Genomic DNA, 16,771 nt, shown 5'->3' on the forward strand with positions numbered 1-16,771 from the left:
GCGGCTCGGCCGCCGCTGCTGCGATTGGTCGCGCCGGAGGGGAGGGCGGAGCGTCCCCACCCCGTCCCCCCCATACCCTCGAACCTACCGCAGCGCGCCATGCGGGCGGGGGCGGGGCTTGGGAAGCCCCACCCCTCTACATAAGCCCCGCCCCTTCTCCCGGTGACCGGCGGCGGCGGTGGCGGCGGCATGGCCGTGTGGACCCGGGCTTGTAAAACGGGGCTGCTGGAGCTGCTCCTCCGGGAACGCTGGGTCCGCGTGTCGGCGGAACTGACCGGGGAGACCCTGAGCTTAACGGCGGAACCGGGGGCCGGGGATGCGTCGGTGGTGAACGGCGTGGTGAACGGCAACGCGGAGGCGGCGGCGGCGGCAGCGGCACCCGGTTGCGTGAGGAGGGTGCGGGTGGTGAAAGCGGAGGCGGGAGGGCTCGGGATCAGCATTAAGGGAGGTCGGGAGAATCGGATGCCGGTGCTGATCTCACGGATCTTCCCGGGATTGGCGGCGGAGAGGAGCGGAGCGCTCCGGTTAGGCGACGCCATCCTCGCCGTGAACGGCGTCGATCTCCGCGATGCCACCCACGATCAAGCCGTGCAGGCGCTGAAGAGAGCCGGCAGAGAGGTCATCCTCGAAGGTAACGCCTAAACCCCCCTTCTCTCCCCCTCGAATCCCCCGTACGGGCCCCCGGTGCTCCCCTGTCCCCCCGGTGCTCCCCCCGCCGTTACCGAGTCCCAACACACCCCCTTGCCGCTGTCACGGGGCTCCCCGACCGCCCTTGGGCCCCTTTTCCGGGTGCGGGACGCCACTCCCCCCCACCCCAGAGTCCCGGTACGTGTGTGTGTCCCCAGAACCCCCAACCCCAGTGTGCCCCCTCTGGCACGGGGACAGGGACTGGAGTGTCTCTTCCCTGGTCGGAGTGTTCCCTCTGCGGCGGGATGGGAACCCCTCACAGCTGGGGACAAGGATGAGACAGCTTCACTGACTGTGTCCCCTCAGGACAGACCTGGGATCCCCTGGGATAGACCTGGGGTTCCCCAGGATAGACTTGGGGTGCCCTGGCTGCAGGGTCGCCCTGGACAGGGTGTCCCCTGTCTTTGGTGATGGAACCTTCAGGGTGGGCAGGTTTCCCCAGGGAGGGCTGTGGCCTCGGGGGTTGGTTTGGGTCTTCCCACATCCCTGTGGGCTCCGTGTCCCTGCAGGTTCTGTGTCCCCATGGGCCCCGTGCCCACGGCACAGCCGGCTCAAGACTGGCCTGACGGAGCTACTGGCTCCTGCCCGACCTGTTCCCGGCAGCCTGACAAGCTCGGGCAGGACTTGCCCAGCCCGTTGGCGCAGCACGGGGCTCGTGCCATGGGGCACTGCAAGGACATGAGCCCCCTGTGATGCAGATCAGGGTGGCCCATGCAGGTGTGCCACACACTCTGTCCTGGTGTCCTGGCACGTCCATCTGTCCTCCAGTTGTGTGAGTCTGCTCCATTGATACAGTGCCTGTTGGGCACTGAGCATGGAGATGGTGCTGCTGCTTGCCTGCTTGTTCCTGGCACACTGTGCCAGCCCAAGGGGACATGGGTGGGCTCCCTGGAGTGGACACAGCTGGCATGGGGTGGCTTAGCCACGGCTGGGGTGCTGTGGGGGCTGAGGTGGAGATGTTGCATTGAGCTTGGTGCTTGGGCCAGGGCCACCAACAGAGGCAGCCAGAGTCCCCACGGGACCCCAGGCCGGATTCACCGCGTCCTTCCTCGCACTGCCCGGCCGTTTGATCCCATCCCTCAGGAGCCTCCAGCCCCGTGGTGTGTTTGTCCCTCGCTTCCGCCACGGGCATGGGTGCTGCAGCAGCCGCCTCTTCCCTTCCTTTCCCTTCCTTTCCCTTCCCACTGCAGCTGGGCACTGCTGGTCCGATGGCTGCGATGGGACCGTCCAGTGTCCAGCTGGCATCAGTGACCCTAGAGAGGAGCTGGGAGGGACATTGGCTGTGCCATCCAGCCCTGTCCCTCCTCACCAACCCTGGAGCTGTGACCACCCTGGCAGGCGCTAAGCCTTCTCCTGAGCCCTGTGCCAGTGGTGGAGGTGTGAGCATCAGCCCTGTGCCAGCACCTCAGTGGGACTGGTGTCACCTGTCCTGGGTGCTGGGTTTGGCCACAGGGCCCACGCCAGGTGCCTCCCCTCAGGCCACAGGCCCATGTCATGCTCTGTGACCCTGGGGGAAGGGAGCCCTTCTGCCCCTGGGGAAGCTGTGGGCAAAGTGTGGCTGTGGGCAACGTTGCCAAGGGCATGGGCGGGCACAAGCCTTGGGACACCTCACTGGTGTTCCCTGCTGGAGGCAGGGGGCTCAGCCCCTATGGGACCTGTGTGAACCTGGCACTGCTGTGCAGCCGGAGCAGTTGTCTTGTCTTCCTGCGGCGGGACGGGCGAGGGGTGCAGGTGACAGCTGGGTTTCCTTTGTGGTGAGCGTGTAGGTGGGGCAACAGTGGCTGTGCTGGGGTGGCTGTGTTGGGGCAGCAGTGGCTGTGCTCGGGTGGCTGTGCCGTGGTAACAGTGACTGTGTGACAGTGGCTGTGCTGGGGTGGCTCTGTAGGAGCAGCAGTGGCTGTGCTGGGGTGACTGGCTGTGCCAGAGTACCAGGGGTTGTGCCAGGGTGACTGTGCTGGGTCAGCTGTGTGCTGGATACCAGCTTGCCAGAAGTAGAAAGGGTGGTTGCAGATGCCACCACCCCACTGCCAGTCTCATGCTTGTTGGCACGAGGTGCTCCGTGCTCCTGCCTGCACCATGGATATGTCCCACTGAAAACTGGGAGCCATATCTGCTGCCATCCCCACTGGCAGATGCAGTCCTGGGCTTCCATCAGTCCCAGTCACCAGCAAGAGCCCACGCTCCTCCGGCAGCGCCCCAGCACAGCACTCAGGCTCTGGTGCCGCTGACTGCCCAGCTCAGCCTCTCACCCTCCTGGCTTCAGGGCTCTGTTGGAGTTAGTGTTGGCACCGTGGGGTCACGGCACTGTGGGCTGGAACCCCCATGGGCTGAGCTCCCGCCCAGCACTGGAGGCAGCTGCCCACATCTGGCAAACATCTGCTGAGTGGCCCCGTGGCGGGAGCTGCCGGCCGTGCTGCTGCCCGCGGCACTGCCTGCCCTGCCCAGCCCGGCAGCAGGATTAGGGGTGCAGGGACGGTGGTAATCCTGGGATCAGCGTGGCGGCAGCTAATATTAACTCCTGTGCTGCCCACAGCGAGGACAGGCGCCTCGTGGCAGCACGGTGGCTCAGCAGAGCCAGTGGGAGGGTATGGGGCCGGTGTCTCCTGCCCACTCCCCATCCCTGCTTCCCATCCCTGCTCCCCCTTCCCGCACGGCAGACCCACAGCAGGGGATTGCAGCGGCATGATGTGGGCCCCACTGCCACTGTGGTTCCCACCCCAGCAGGCCTAGCTGGCTCCACAGATCCTTTCACCACTCGCTTTCCAGGCGTTACAGCCTATTTGCTGTTTTGGTTTGGTTTTCCCTCTTGCCGCCCCTTCTCTGTCCCCAGCGCGTCCCTCCCTTGGCCTTGGCTGCTGGGGCTCAGCTGGGCGGGGGTCCAGGGCTAACGTCAGCGGGTTGGTGCTGGGGTGGGATAGTCCGGGGGGAGCAGGAGCAGGAGCTGGAGCTGGTGCCTCCTTCCTTCCTTCCCGGCGTAGGAGCCGGGATGTCTTGGCTGCACACCCTCCGGAGGCCGGCTGCCGTCGGGGCATAAGCGGCAGCACAAGGTCAGCCGCCGGCATTGCCTGCGGCGCTGGAAACTTGGCGGGCGCAGTCCTGGCTGCTCCAGCAGCGACGGGGCAGGATGGGACCAGGATGGGCTGCAACCTGACCTCCTGCCCAGCACCATTGTCCTGTGCTGCCTTCCCCTTCCTACACCCACGCCGTCACCAGGATGAGCTGCCAGCACCGTCCTTCACTCAGGACATCCCCGTCCCAGGGAGAGTGGGACCTCCCAAGACTCTCCAAGCCTTGGTGTTTGCAGGGAGGGCACGTCACCCCACAGACAGAGCGTCCCTGGGGCAAAGGGCTATGGCATTGGGGTGCAGGACCCTGCCCAACCTTGACTGTCCCCCCCACTACCCCCTCAGTGAAGTTCATGCGGGAGGTGACCCCCTACATCAAGAAGCCATCGCTGGTGTCGGACCTGCCATGGGAGGGGGTGGCCCCACAGTCCCCCAGCCTGAGTGGCAGTGAGGACTCAGGATCTCCCCAGCACCAGGGGCCCCGTGACCGCAAGGTGATTCCCCTCAAGATGTGCTTTGCTGCCCGGAACCTCAGCATGCCTGACCTGGAGAACAGGTGAGGGCAGGGGCTGCTGGTGGGTGCTGGTGTGCCGATATCCCACCCCACACCATGTCCCAATATCCTACTCCGTTTCCTGTCCCCGTCCCCTCACAGACTGATTGAGCTGCACTCACCGGACAGCCGGAACACACTGGTGCTGCGGTGCCGGGACACGGCCACGGCCCACGCCTGGTTCAGCGCCCTGCACGCCAACATCACTGCGCTGCTGCCACAGGTCCTGGCCGAGCTCAATGCCACACTGCGCTCCGGCAGCCCCACAGCTGGCGGCCAGGAGGTGAAGCACATTGCCTGGCTGGCTGAGCAGGTACATGCCAATGGGGTGTGCTGGGATGCTCCTGGGGATGGCAGTGCCAACAGGGTGTGCCAACGATTCACTGGGGCTATGGATGCAGCCAGAGAGCCCAGCCTGGCCACTGGCTCTAGCACTCTCCCTTCTGCACCCTAGTAATAGCAGTGCTTCCCATGCCCTAAGCCCCCTCTTCCACTGGGGTTTCCTAGCTGGAGACACTCATCATACCCTCCCTTTTCCATGAATTCGCTGCCTGATAGCTGCAGCTGGCCCAGGCATGGTGGTGAGCAGGACCCCTGGGGGCTGCTCCTGGCATGGTTTGCCGGGACAGAATCACAGATGATAGAGGATGGCAGCACCTTGGGTGCTGCTGAGATCCTGTCAATGTGGAGCCTCTGGGTTGGGATCCATCCAGCCATGAGTGCAGAGATTGGGGTGCTGGGCAGTGGTGGACACCTGCAGCCCCTGGTGCCCCTCACAGTGCCCTCATGCCTGGCAGGCGCGGCTGGACGGCGGGCGGCAGCAGTGGCGGCCGGTGCTCATGGCAGTGACAGAGAAGGACCTGCTGCTATACGACGGGATGCCCTGGACCAGGGATGCCTGGGCCTCCCCCTGCCACAGCTACCCACTGGTGGCCACCAGGTGGGCTGGGCTGGACCCCCTTGGGGACCAGTGCCCCTCGGCCGAGCCATGGCTCTGCCTCTTGGAGCAGGGGGAAATGCCAAAGCTCGGATGGGCATGGGGTGCCATGGTGCTGGCACTGCCATGGCACCCTGACCATCTGTGTCCCACCCTCCAGGCTGGTCCACTCAGGCTCCGGGCGCCGCTCGCCTGCGCTGGGCTCAGAGCTGACCTTTGCCACGCGGACGGGGTCGCGCCAGGGCGTGGAGATGCACGTGTTCCGCGTGGAGACACACCGGGACCTCTCGGCCTGGACACGTGTCCTGGTGCAGGGCTGCCATGCTGCTGCTGAGCTCATCAAGGAGGTGACTGTGGGTGAGTGCTGCGGGGCGGACCCAGGGATCCCCCATTCCCACCCTCCTGGGGCTGTGGGGCTTGGCAGGGGAGCAGGGTCTGATGGTGGCCGTGCCTGCAGGCTGCACACTGGGCGGACAGGAGGTCCAGCTCTCCATCCACTACGAGGGTGGATTCACCATCTCCCGGGAGGAGCCGGGCGCCAGCGTCCTCTTCCGCTACCCCTATGAGCGGCTGAAGATGTCGGCGGACGATGGCATCAGGACTCTCTACCTGGATTTCGGGGGCCCTGAGGGGGAACTGGTGAGGAGGGGGCAGCCAGGCTCACCCCTTTGTTTATGGGGTTTTCCTCCAGGGGTTCCTGCTTTCCCCCAACCCTTCAGTGTCCCAGGTGTCTAGACCCGCTGGGTTTGGCTGGTTGGGATCCCCTACCATGTGGTGCCCCCCGTGCGGGGAACTGTTTGAGATGGGGGGGGGCTGACGCCGCTCTCCATCTCTCCCCAGGCACTGGACCTGCACTCCTGCCCCAAACCCATCGTCTTCGTCCTGCACACCTTCCTCTCAGCCAAAGTCACCCGCATGGGGCTGCTGGCGTAGGTGCCCCAGGTCCCCCACGCTGTCAGGAACCAGCCGGGGGTCACAGAGGGACCCCCAGCCTCTCCTGCCCTACCAGTGCCTTGCTAAGGCTGGGATCCCTGTCCTGAGAGCCTCCAGGAATGCAGCAGGATGGCTGCCCAGGTGGGGAATGAACCCCTCCTGCCCACACCAGCACCCCCAGATTCTCCAGTGCCCCAGGGGGGTGTTGGAGTACAGACACCAGCTTTAACCCCCTGGGGCTGAAGCCATCACTGATTTCACCGCCTGTGCCTTGGAGCGGGGTCAGCCTGGCCTCCATGCCTGGGGGACCCCCCATGCTCCTCAACCCATGTCTGGGGGAGTCAGTCTGGGGGGGCTTCCCCCAAGGGGGTCACATTATCCCTACCTGGGGGAGAGCTCAGGCTGTGGGACCCCCCTTGTTGCTGCATGAGGGGTCCCCGTGCCCCGCTCAGGGGACACACACACATTTGTCTTACAGGGGGCACTCAGGGGTGCAGAGGGTGTACCTGAGCCTGGGGTGTTGGTCCCTGGGGCTCAGCTACCCCACCCCCCACTGCTCCCCAGCAGTGACCCCCAAACCTCCCAAAGCCAGAACAATGCCACGTATCTGCCCTGGGCAGGGGGGCCAGGGCTGCTGGGCCCCCCCCAGAGCTGTCCCCACCCCAGCCACTGCTGCCTGTGCCTCTTGCCCCTGGGGGGTCCTCGCGGGTTGGGGGCAGGACACATAGATTGATGCACTTTCGCTTTTTGTACTTTCCCTCCCCCCTTGGGGGTAGTTTCTGTGCCCTGGAGTGCTGGGGGATCCCAGGCAGTGCCAGAGCAGGACCCCCAGGGCTCCCCACTCCCACCGAGGCCCCGGTACCCTCAGCCAAACTCCTGCACAGTTCTCTGCTTCTGAGGGGGCTGTGCTGGCTGGAGGGTACCGTGGGATCCCATGAGGTGCTGCCCCCTCTTCTATTTTTGTATTCTTTGTAAATCGCTATTTATATCAGGTTGCCTTTTCCATGGGCTCTGAGTCTCATTTAGGGGGTGCCTGGGGGGCCCGGGGGTGTTGTCACAGTGTGTGTGTGTGTCTGCTGGAGGGACAATTAATTCACGGTACAGCACAGGGAGGGCAGGGTGGGCTGTGCTGGGCTGGCCAGTGCAAGGGAGACTGGGATGTACTGGACACAGTCTGGTGTGGGGCTGATGGGGAAACTAAGGATTCTTTGGGAGGGCTGGGGTGGGTGTCTTTGGGGATCCCAGGAGATCCTCTGGGGAGGATTCTGGAGGGATGGGGGGATCTCTGGGCATGCTGGGGTGGGGGCTCTTTGGGATTTCTGGGGGTGAGTGGGGTGACTCTCAGCAGGAGCAGCTGGGGCAGTGGGGCCAGTTCAGTTCTGGGAGAGGTGGGCTCAACAGTAGCACAGGTACGAGCAGGTGTTTGGGGTGGGGTGTAGGGGTGTGTGTGTAGGTATATACACACTCTGTGTGTGTGCACAGTGTGTGGGTGTGGGGATGTGTCTGTGTTTGTGTGTGTGTGTGCAGGTCTATCCTATACACCTGGGCGCAGTGTGGGGGTGTGCACATGGGGGACACAGAGGGGGGTTACATGGGTGGAACTGCATGGTGGGTATGTACACACACACACATGAACACACACAGAGTCTGTGTGTAGGGGTGTGTACATGAGTGTGAACATGTCCACACGCACTCTGAGTGTTTGGGATGGGGGTGTTTGTGGGTGCGTCTGTGGGTGCCCATACATGGGGAGGGTGTGTGAGAATGTCCAGGTGTCTGTGTGTGTTTGTGTGCATGCGTGTCTGTGAGTACACACACACGCACAAAGTTTTGGGGGGTGTCTGTGGGTGCACACACACACGAACATGCACGTGCACACGTGAACCCAGACACACATGAACACATACACATGCACACACGAAGACGCACCAACAAACGCACACAAGCCCCACGACACACCCCTACACCGTTATGAGGGCGGATGCGCGCGCACGCGGGTGCTCGGTGGGCGGGCCTGCGCGAGACCACGCCCCAACAGGGGTGTATCACATGCTAGGTAGGCGGGGTTATGCCGTACCACGCCCCGTGATGGGCGGGGCCGGCGGGGGGCGCAGTGCCGGGCGGGGCCGGCAGAGGGCGCGGGGCAGGGCGAGGCCGGCAGGGGGCGCAGGCGCAGTCGGTGCAGCCGCCGCCGCCGCCGCCGCCGTTCCGGAGCCGCCGGAGCGGCCGCACCGGGCGATGCGATGACAACGTCCACCCTGCAGGTACCGACCGGCCACGGGACTCCGCCCGCGCCGCCCCCGCGCGCCCCCGCGCCGGGCCTCTGCACGCCACGGCTGACGGGCCGCAGCGGGCCCGGCGCCGTGCTGGCCGGGGATAGGCCTCACCCGGCCCCGGTCCTGGGCCCTGCCGGAGCTGCCTCGTCCTGCCGAGAGCCGGTGCCGGCGCGGCGAGAAGGGTGCGGGGCGCTTCGGAAGGGCCCGGGTGCGGACGGGCCCGGCCCGGTGCTGGCGGTGGGGAGGGGCTCCCCGGCCCGCCCCCGGTGCTCACGGCGCTGCTCCCCCATAGAAAGCCATCGACCTGGTCACCAAAGCCACCGAGGAGGACAAGGCCAAGAACTACGAGGAGGCGCTGCGGCTGTACCAGCACGCCGTGGAGTACTTCCTACACGCCATCAAATGTGAGACTGGCCGCGGGGGCGGGGGGCTCCGGGGACGCCGGTGCTCGAGGGGCTCCGGGGGCTCACGGTGACGCCTGGGGGTCCCTGCAGATGAGGCTCACAGTGACAAGGCCAAGGAGAGCATCCGAGCTAAGTGTGTGCAGTACCTGGACCGGGCAGAGAAGCTGAAGGAGTACCTTCGCAGCAAGGACAGGCACGGAAAGAGACCGGTCAAGGAGGCCCAGAATGACAACAAGGGGTGCGTGAGGGGCTGGGGGGTGAGGGACCCCCTGCACGGCCACGGAGCTGTCAGGGCCCTGCTGCCACACCAGGGCCCGTCCCACTCCTGATCCTTGTCCCTTGTCCCTAGGAGTGACAGTGACAGCGAGGGTGAGAATCCCGAGAAGAAGAAGCTTCAGGAGCAGCTGATGGGTGAGGGGCCACACTGGGCTCGACCTGCTGGGGTTGAGGAGGGAATCCCTGATGGCCACCACAGGGGTGGCTGTGGGAAGGGGAGCAGGTGTGGGACTGTGTTCCAGGGGTGTGTTGCTGCAGTCTGGCCACCCCCAAATCGGTTGGTGTGCCCAGGGGAGGTGTGGGGAGGGGTGGGGCCTCTGGCTCTGCCAGCTCTGGGTGCCTGTGTGAGCAGAGCTACCCCCTCACAGGTGCCATCATGATGGAGAAGCCCAATGTACGGTGGAGTGACGTGGCCGGACTGGAGGGAGCCAAGGAAGCCCTGAAGGAGGCTGTGATCCTGCCCATCAAGTTCCCACACCTGTTCACAGGTGAGGCTGTGGCAGTGGGGAGGGGCCATGCAGGAGCTGACACACCCCCCCCCCCCGGGTGATCCCAGTGTGGATCCAGGTGCGGGGATGGGGTGTCCTGAGGCCAGGCTCTGCTGCAGGGAAGCGCACGCCCTGGCGCGGGATCCTGCTCTTTGGGCCGCCCGGCACTGGCAAGTCCTACCTGGCCAAGGCTGTGGCCACCGAGGCCAACAACTCCACCTTCTTCTCCGTGTCATCCTCTGACCTGATGTCTAAGTGGCTGGGGGAGAGCGAGAAGTAAGTTGGCAGCAGGGATGTGGGGCTGAGGCTGGCTCCAGGCTGGTCTGGGCTGGGGCAGGAACCACCAGCATCAGTGAACCCCAGTAACAGGGCTGTTTAAGAAGTGTTGGGAGCTGGTTCCTCCAGAGGCAAACTCCGAACAAAGCAGTCCTGTTTGAGGGGTCTCTATCCCCTCACAGCCTGTGCCCCCCATCTTCACACACCTCTCAGTCCAACAGCGATTTGTGGGCTGGGGTCTTCTAAGACATCATTGGACTCTTTCTCCATTCTCATCCTCTAGCTTGGGGCAGTCTTGGGCCCTCCAGGGTCTCAGCCATATCTGAATGTTTCCCATCTGTCTTTTTTCTCCCCTGCTCAGCCATCCATGCTTAGAGTTCATGTACAGTTCACCTACACCACACATTGGGCAGGGGCCACCCCTGCCAAGCCGTGACCAAGTTACAATTAAACTTCGCTCTACACAATTAATTTCTAATATCCTATATTTATAGTTACTTTTAATCCTGAGCAGGTTCCCAGGGGAGAGCAGAGCCCCTTGAGGGGCTGTGCCTCACTGTCAGTGCAGGGTTTTCAGGGCAGGAGGAACATGGGGCTCCTCACCCTGGGGCTGCCATGGGTGCTGGACACTGGGGAGGGTCCCTGAGTGGGGACCCATCCCCTGCTTTGTTCCCAGGCTGGTGAAGAACCTGTTTGAGCTGGCAAGGCAGCACAAGCCCTCTATCATCTTCATCGATGAGGTGGACTCGCTGTGTGGCTCCCGCAACGAGAACGAGAGCGAGGCAGCCCGGCGCATCAAGACCGAGTTCCTGGTGCAGATGCAGGGTGGGTGGAGTCCCGGGATGGGGGTCCTGGGAGGGTGGTGGGGGTAGCAAGATGGGGCTAGCAGAAGCTGGGGATTCAGAGAACCCCCGGGGATTATTCTGAGTCATCTGCCTGCAGGTGTGGGGAACAGCAGCGACGGGATCCTGGTGCTGGGTGCCACCAACATCCCCTGGGTGCTGGACTCAGCCATCAGGAGAAGGTGAGGAGGACATGCAGCTCCCAGCCCCCGAGCTCCCGGCAGGGCTGGCACGGGCTCATAGTGGGGCTCCCCCCCACTCCAGGTTTGAGAAGCGAATCTACATCCCACTGCCCGAGGAGGCAGCGCGGGCCCAGATGTTCCGGCTCCACCTGGGCAACACCCCGCACTCCCTGAAGGACGCCGACATCCTGGAGCTCGCCCGCAAGACCGATGGCTACTCGGGGGCCGACATCAGCATCATCGTGCGGGACGCCCTCATGCAGCCTGTGCGCAAGGTGCAGTCGGCCACACACTTCAAGAAGGTGAACAGGGCTCTGCTCCGGGGGGGTCCGCAGGGTGGGGTGGGCCCCGTGGCTGCTGTCCTGCCCTGAGCACTGTCCCAACTGCCTGTGGCTCTGCGCAGGTCCGCGGCCCCTCCCGCACCACCCCCGGCGTCCTCGTGGATGATCTCCTGACGCCGTGCTCGCCCGGTGACCCTGGGGCCACCGAGATGACCTGGATGGAGGTGCCCAGTGACAAGCTGATGGAGCCCATTGTCTGCATGGTGAGTGTCAGCTCTGGGATGCGGAACTGGGCACCTGCTCAGCCTGGCACAACAGTGCTGTGGCTCAGGCCCAACCAGTTCCCTGTTCCTCCTCCAGGCCAAGGGCTAGGCAGTGCTGTGGCTTCTGGCAGTGGGCACAGCCCCCCCGTCTATCCCCTTGTGGTGCTGAGCTCCCCAAGGAGAGCTGGGTACCAGGAAAGGGCCTTGGGTCCTCCAGGCAGCTCCCACCTGCAGAGCCAGTGCTGCTGCCATGAGGCAAAGGTGCCAGTGTGGGCAGAGCTGCCCCACTGCCATGGCAGGGGAGTCCCTACCCATGCCCCCGGTCTGACCTGTGTGCCCCCCTACCTGTGTTGCAGTCGGACATGCTGCGCTCGCTGGCCACCACCCGCCCCACCGTCAACGCCGAGGATCTCCTCAAGGTGAAGAAATTCACAGAGGACTTTGGACAGGAAGGTTGAGGGGGGCATGGGGGGGTGTGGGGTTGGGGCGGCCACGGGCCCTGCTCTGCCCCCCCTCCCCAGGCGTGCCAAACCGACTCATCTTCGCTCACTCCCTCCCATCGCACTGCAGCACCCAGCGGGCGCGGGGACACAGCCCGGGGGGCTCACACTACGGGGTGGGGGTCTGAGCATGGCCTGGGCAGCTGGGTGCCCCTCTGGCTGCGCTCCACTCTTCTTGCTCTTTTTTATTTTTTAAATTAATGCTGCTTTGGGTTTCGTCTCGTTTATATGAAAATAAAAACAATCCAAAAGCTTCAGCCAGCACCCAGATGCTCCCCAAGGCTCTGCCCACACCAGGGTCCCAGCCCAGCCCCCCACCCCCAAAATGCACTGCCCCAGGGCCAAGGTCTCTGCCTGTCCCCAGGGGTGTGTGGGGCTCCCCATGCTCCAGCCATCCTAGACAGGGATTTGTGCCTACAGCAGGGGCTGTTTGGAGCAGCCCACCAGCCAGTAACACCGAGCCAGCCACCTATGTCCCCAAGGGCTCCCCTCAGCCCCACTGACCCCCTAGCCCCACCCATGCCGTGCCCATGTGCCCCAAAGAAGCCCCAGAGGGAGAGATTCCCTCACCTTTCCCCAGCACGGCCATGGCAGCAGGCTGTTCCTAGACCCGTGATTTCCAGTGCCCAGGGGAGCATGGGCTGGACCCCCCAGTTGCCCCCCACCATGAGCCTAGGGTGCTGGTGGGCAGGATGGGCCAGAGCCACACTGAGGCCACAAGTCTGTATTGGCTGCAATAAACCTGAGTGGGAGCCCCTGGTCTGTGGCTCCGTGTTGGTTGTTTCTTCAGGGTTAGAGAGGGCCCACTGCACAGAGGGGCCCTGGGCACACAGGGGGCAGCTGGGGGTGGGCACAGTAGGGTCAGTCCATGAGTTCCATCCAGCCCACGTTGGTGAAGGTGCGGGGGTCCATGCGGTCAATGTAGAGGATCCCATCCAGGTGGTCCATCTCATGCTGTATGATGCGGGCAGCCCAGCCCACGGCCTCCCAGCTCACCGGCACCCCGAGCTCGTCCATGCCTGCTGCCAGGGGAACTTGTTGGGGAGCTGGGGGGACTAGGGGGGGTGTGATGGGGGGGCCAAAAAGGGGAACCCGTGTGAGAGTATTGTGTGAAATTGGAGGGACCCCTGAGAGAATGGGGAGATTGTGTGGGAATGGGGGGACCATGTGAGAGTGGGGTATATTCCCCAAGGGATATACCATGGGATATACCAAGGGATATACCCCATGGAACAAAGGGGGACCTGTGAGAGTGTGGGGGGACATGTGACAGAATGGGGGCCCGTGGTGGGTGGAAGTGGCAGATGCGGGGTCCCACCCGGGACAGGGCAGGGCAGTAGCCCGGTGCAGGGAGGGTCGGTCCGTACCGGAGACGTGGACGGCCCAGTGCCGCGGGACGTAGGCGGAGAAGCCGTGGATGCTGGCGCAGCCCTCGGGGGCGGTGACGAGGCAGGTGTCGAGGACACGGAGCGCGGGGTTGACGAGCAGGCGGAGCGGGAAGGGCTCGATGCGGTGTGCGCGGCGCAGCGCCGCCGGGTACTGCGCGCAGCGGTCGGGCGGCAGCTCGGCGGCGAACACCCGCAGCGGCACCCCGAGCTGCGGGGCGCTCAGCCCCAGGCACGGCCGGCCCCGCAGCCCCGCCGCCAGCGCCGCCGCCAGCCGCCGCAGCTCGGGGCCGCCCAGCTGCTCCGGGGCCACGGCGGCGGCGGCGCCGCGCAGCACCGGGGCTCCCACCTGCACCGGCGCGGCGAAGGGCGGCACGGGCGGGCCCAGCACCCGCCGCCGCAGCGCCCGCCAGTACGAGCGCTCCCGCCGGGCCCAGCCCGCCGCGTCCCCGTCCCCGCACCCGCGGCACGGGGGAACCGGGAGGGCCGGGCGGGCCCGTCCCACCGCCCGTCCCAGCGCCGCCGCCATCGAGTACCGGGTGCGCGCGCACCGGCGGCGGGACAGCGCCCCCTGGCGGCCCCGGTGCAAACAGGAAACAGGGAGGGTGTGTTCGGTGCGGGGGGGGGGGTGTGCCCCGTGCGTGGGGGTGCCGCGGGCAGACGACGGGCTGGGCTGGGGGACAGGTCACTGCCACAGGGAGACACGGCCCGGCCGCGCCGCTCCCCGGCTACCCCGTGGCCACCGGGTCACCTGGCAGCACAGCCCCTTCGGGGGGGCTCTCCGGGGGCTCGGTGGGCACGGCCACGATTTCCCCTTCCGGGCACAGGGTGGTCTCCTGGGCTGGCTCCTCCTCGCCTGGTGCCGGTGGAAGCAGGAAAGCCAGTGGCTCCCTGAGTGCGGCCACGTCGATGCGGCCCAGGCGGCCGAAACGCTGCAGCTGGGTGGGGGGGATGCCTGGGAGAGGGGAGAGTGGGGTCAGAGGAGGCTGCAGGCAACAGGGCCCCTATAGAGGAGCAGCAGCAGGGCAGGGCCCACTGAATGTTGCAGGGGAAAACCATGGATGGGAGCAGAGCTACCACCCCATAATGAAAAACAAAGCCCAGGATCTCACCCAGTGCCTGTGCGATCTGTGATGGAGGGAAAAGCACTTGGAGGCAGCGGTTCAGGTAAGGCAGCAGGTCCTCCAGGAAGGCCGTGCAGAACTGGGCAAAGAGCTCCTGCTCCCGCCCACTGAAAGCCGCCTCCTCCGCACGGTGGAAGGCCAGGATGGTTTTGGTCACCTGGGGAGAGAGGCAAAGGTGGCACCTGGGAGTGACAGTGGCTGAACATGAGCCCAGGTGGGCAAGAAGGACAATGGCACTCGGATTGTACCAGCCACAGTGTGGCAGGACCAGCGCAGTGCCTGTCCCCTGTGCTGGCTCTAGGGGGGGTTTAAAAGCCATGTGGATGTGGCACCTGGGGACATGGGTTAGTGGTGGCCTTGGCAGTGCTGGGGGAATGGTTGGATTCGATGATCTCAGAGGCTTTTCCAACCCACTCAGGCCAGGACAAAAGCATCCCGTGTTCTCCCAGCACAAGTCCCAGCACCATCCCCCAGACTCACCTCCCCAAGGGCACTGTCCAGGCAGGCAGTGACATCCTGTGCCAGGGCGATGGGGCAGCAGAGCCGCAGGTCATTGAAGGCAACGAGGAGGCCGTTGAGGAAGCAGGCAAGGGGAGGGAAGTCCAGCAGCACCATGGGGGGCTGCAGCGTCCCAGGCTGGGCCGTGGGCACCAGCACTGCCGCGCCGCCCCCCAGCACGGCTGGCGCTGAGATCAGTGTGTAGGAGTTCATCTCCTCTCGGAATTTCTCCACTGCCTCCTCCACTGCCTTCCTAAAGGTATCTGCAGCCACGCGCTGGAAGAGGGGGGCCAGCTGCCCGCGGAAATCCGCGCCCACTCTGCTGAAGGACAGCCCGAAGTACATGCACTGCCCCAGCAGCGAGTCCAGCCGGCTGCCCACCCCACGGTCCAGGTCGCGCTCCAGTGTCTGCAGGAACTCAGAGACCTTCTGGAGCACCCAGCCGTGGAAGATGGCCCCCTCGGCAGGCACTGTGCCCTCGGCCGGCACCAACGGCTCCTCATCCGAGAAGATGGCGCGGTACTGGGTGATGATGTCGAAGAGGTGCACCCGGCAGGCCTCGATGGTCTTGGTGATGTGCACGTAGGGGTCGTGGTCGGGGATGGAGGCCTGGATGGAGCGCAGCCACGCGTCACGCGCCTGCAGGAACTTGACGCGCAGCTCAGCCTCGGTGAGCACGTCCATGCGCCGCAGGAAGCCGATGACGCGCAGGCAGGCCGGCAGCGGGATGTTGGTGCGGAGCTGCTGGATCAGCTGGTTCAGCATCAGCTGGGCAGACTGGCGCACCTCCTCCACGATGCCCTGCAGAGGGAGAGAGCACTCAGGGGGCACTGGTGTAGGGCAGAGTAGGGCTCACGTGGACCTTGGGGCAGAGACAGCACAGGGCTCACCTGAATTATGGGGCAGGTCAGACTAGGGCTTACCTGGATCACGGGGATGCTGCTGTGCTTCCTCTCCAGCCGGCGCACGTAGGCCGCAAGCTCCAGTGCCTCCTCGTAGTAGCCATTGCGGACACAGGTGTCCATGAGCTGCGGGATCTCCAGGATCTCCAGGATCTCCGTGTGCCGGTTCAGGGTCAGGCTGTTCATCCGCCGGCTGCAGGCAATCGCCTCAGCATCGTGCATGAAGGTCCTGGGGGTTGACACGGCATCAGCAGGAGGGTCCTCCCTGCACCGGGTGGACCTCGGGACTCTCCCACCTACACCGGCTGCTCCCAGAGCTGCCCAGGAGCCCCCCAGCACTGCCTCCAGCCCAGCCCAGTCCCGGCCCTTACTGAGCTCAGCAAGGGACCCCTCGCAGCCCCCAGCCCACCCTCCCCTGCCCAGGGCCGCTCCTGCTCTCGCAGACCCTGCCCCAGCCTCATCCCATCCCTGCTCCCTCCTGTCCCCGTTTCCACCCGCGCCTTCCCCGCCGCGGTTCCCCCGTCCCCCCCGATGCCCGTCCCGCACCGGCAGGCGTCCTGCAGCGCGGGCAGCCGCTCCAGCAGGCTGCCGAGGCGGCTCTCGATGCCGCCGAAGCCGCGGCCGGCGCGGCCGGTGCACTCCGCGGAACGGATGAAGGCGCGGTAGTGCTCGAAGGCGAGGCGGCGCGTCTCGGCCCCGACCCGCTCCCGCTCCGCCGCGAGCCGCGCCGGCTCCCGGCCCAGCTCCGCCAGCCCCAGCGCCGCCAGCTCCGACACGTAGGCGGCGAGCTCGGGGCCGGCGGGCCCCGCGGCCGGGCCGCGCAGCCAGGCCAGCAGCCGCGCCTCCTCCGCCGCCGCCGCCATCGCCGCCGGCCCCGCCGCGTCACCGCCGGTTCCGGG

At 65.5% G+C, this 16,771-nt stretch overlaps 4 protein-coding genes across 4 annotated transcripts; 2 read left to right on the top strand and 2 right to left on the bottom strand.

Moving 5' to 3' along the window:
* Positions 1–165: 165 nt before the first annotated feature.
* SNTB2 (syntrophin beta 2) lies at positions 166–7,178 on the top strand. The gene is made up of 7 exons (XM_027744532.2): positions 166–631; positions 4,098–4,308; positions 4,408–4,618; positions 5,103–5,245; positions 5,403–5,599; positions 5,700–5,881; positions 6,083–7,178. The coding sequence occupies exons 1-7, from the start codon at positions 190–192 to the stop codon at positions 6,173–6,175; spliced, it is 1,479 nt and encodes a 492-aa protein (XP_027600333.1). The 5' UTR covers positions 166–189; the 3' UTR covers positions 6,176–7,178.
* A 1,151-nt stretch (positions 7,179–8,329) lies between these two features.
* VPS4A (vacuolar protein sorting 4 homolog A) lies at positions 8,330–12,723 on the top strand. The gene is made up of 11 exons (XM_027744533.2): positions 8,330–8,439; positions 8,744–8,855; positions 8,946–9,093; positions 9,205–9,266; positions 9,500–9,619; positions 9,739–9,895; positions 10,572–10,720; positions 10,838–10,919; positions 11,002–11,221; positions 11,323–11,463; positions 11,820–12,723. Exons 1-11 carry the CDS (start codon positions 8,419–8,421, stop codon positions 11,919–11,921), a joined length of 1,314 nt encoding a protein of 437 aa, XP_027600334.1. The 5' UTR covers positions 8,330–8,418; the 3' UTR covers positions 11,922–12,723.
* Positions 12,673–13,897, bottom strand: PDF (peptide deformylase, mitochondrial). Its single transcript, XM_027744534.2, has 2 exons — positions 13,331–13,897; positions 12,673–12,982 (listed from the first exon to the last, which is right to left on the bottom strand). The coding sequence occupies exons 1-2, from the start codon at positions 13,875–13,877 to the stop codon at positions 12,825–12,827; spliced, it is 705 nt and encodes a 234-aa protein (XP_027600335.2). The 5' UTR covers positions 13,878–13,897; the 3' UTR covers positions 12,673–12,824.
* A 178-nt stretch (positions 13,898–14,075) lies between these two features.
* Positions 14,076–16,735, bottom strand: COG8 (component of oligomeric golgi complex 8). The gene is made up of 5 exons (XM_027744582.2): positions 16,419–16,735; positions 15,894–16,101; positions 14,953–15,771; positions 14,461–14,629; positions 14,076–14,303 (listed from the first exon to the last, which is right to left on the bottom strand). Exons 1-5 carry the CDS (start codon positions 16,733–16,735, stop codon positions 14,077–14,079), a joined length of 1,740 nt encoding a protein of 579 aa, XP_027600383.1. The 3' UTR covers position 14,076.
* Between the last annotated feature and the right edge of the window lie 36 nt (positions 16,736–16,771).

This window comes from Pipra filicauda, unplaced genomic scaffold (assembly GCF_003945595.2).
Source record: "Pipra filicauda isolate LSUMZ 115617 unplaced genomic scaffold, ASM394559v2 scaffold357_size738173_pilon, whole genome shotgun sequence".
NCBI classification, from domain to species: Eukaryota; Metazoa; Chordata; class Aves; order Passeriformes; family Pipridae; genus Pipra; species Pipra filicauda.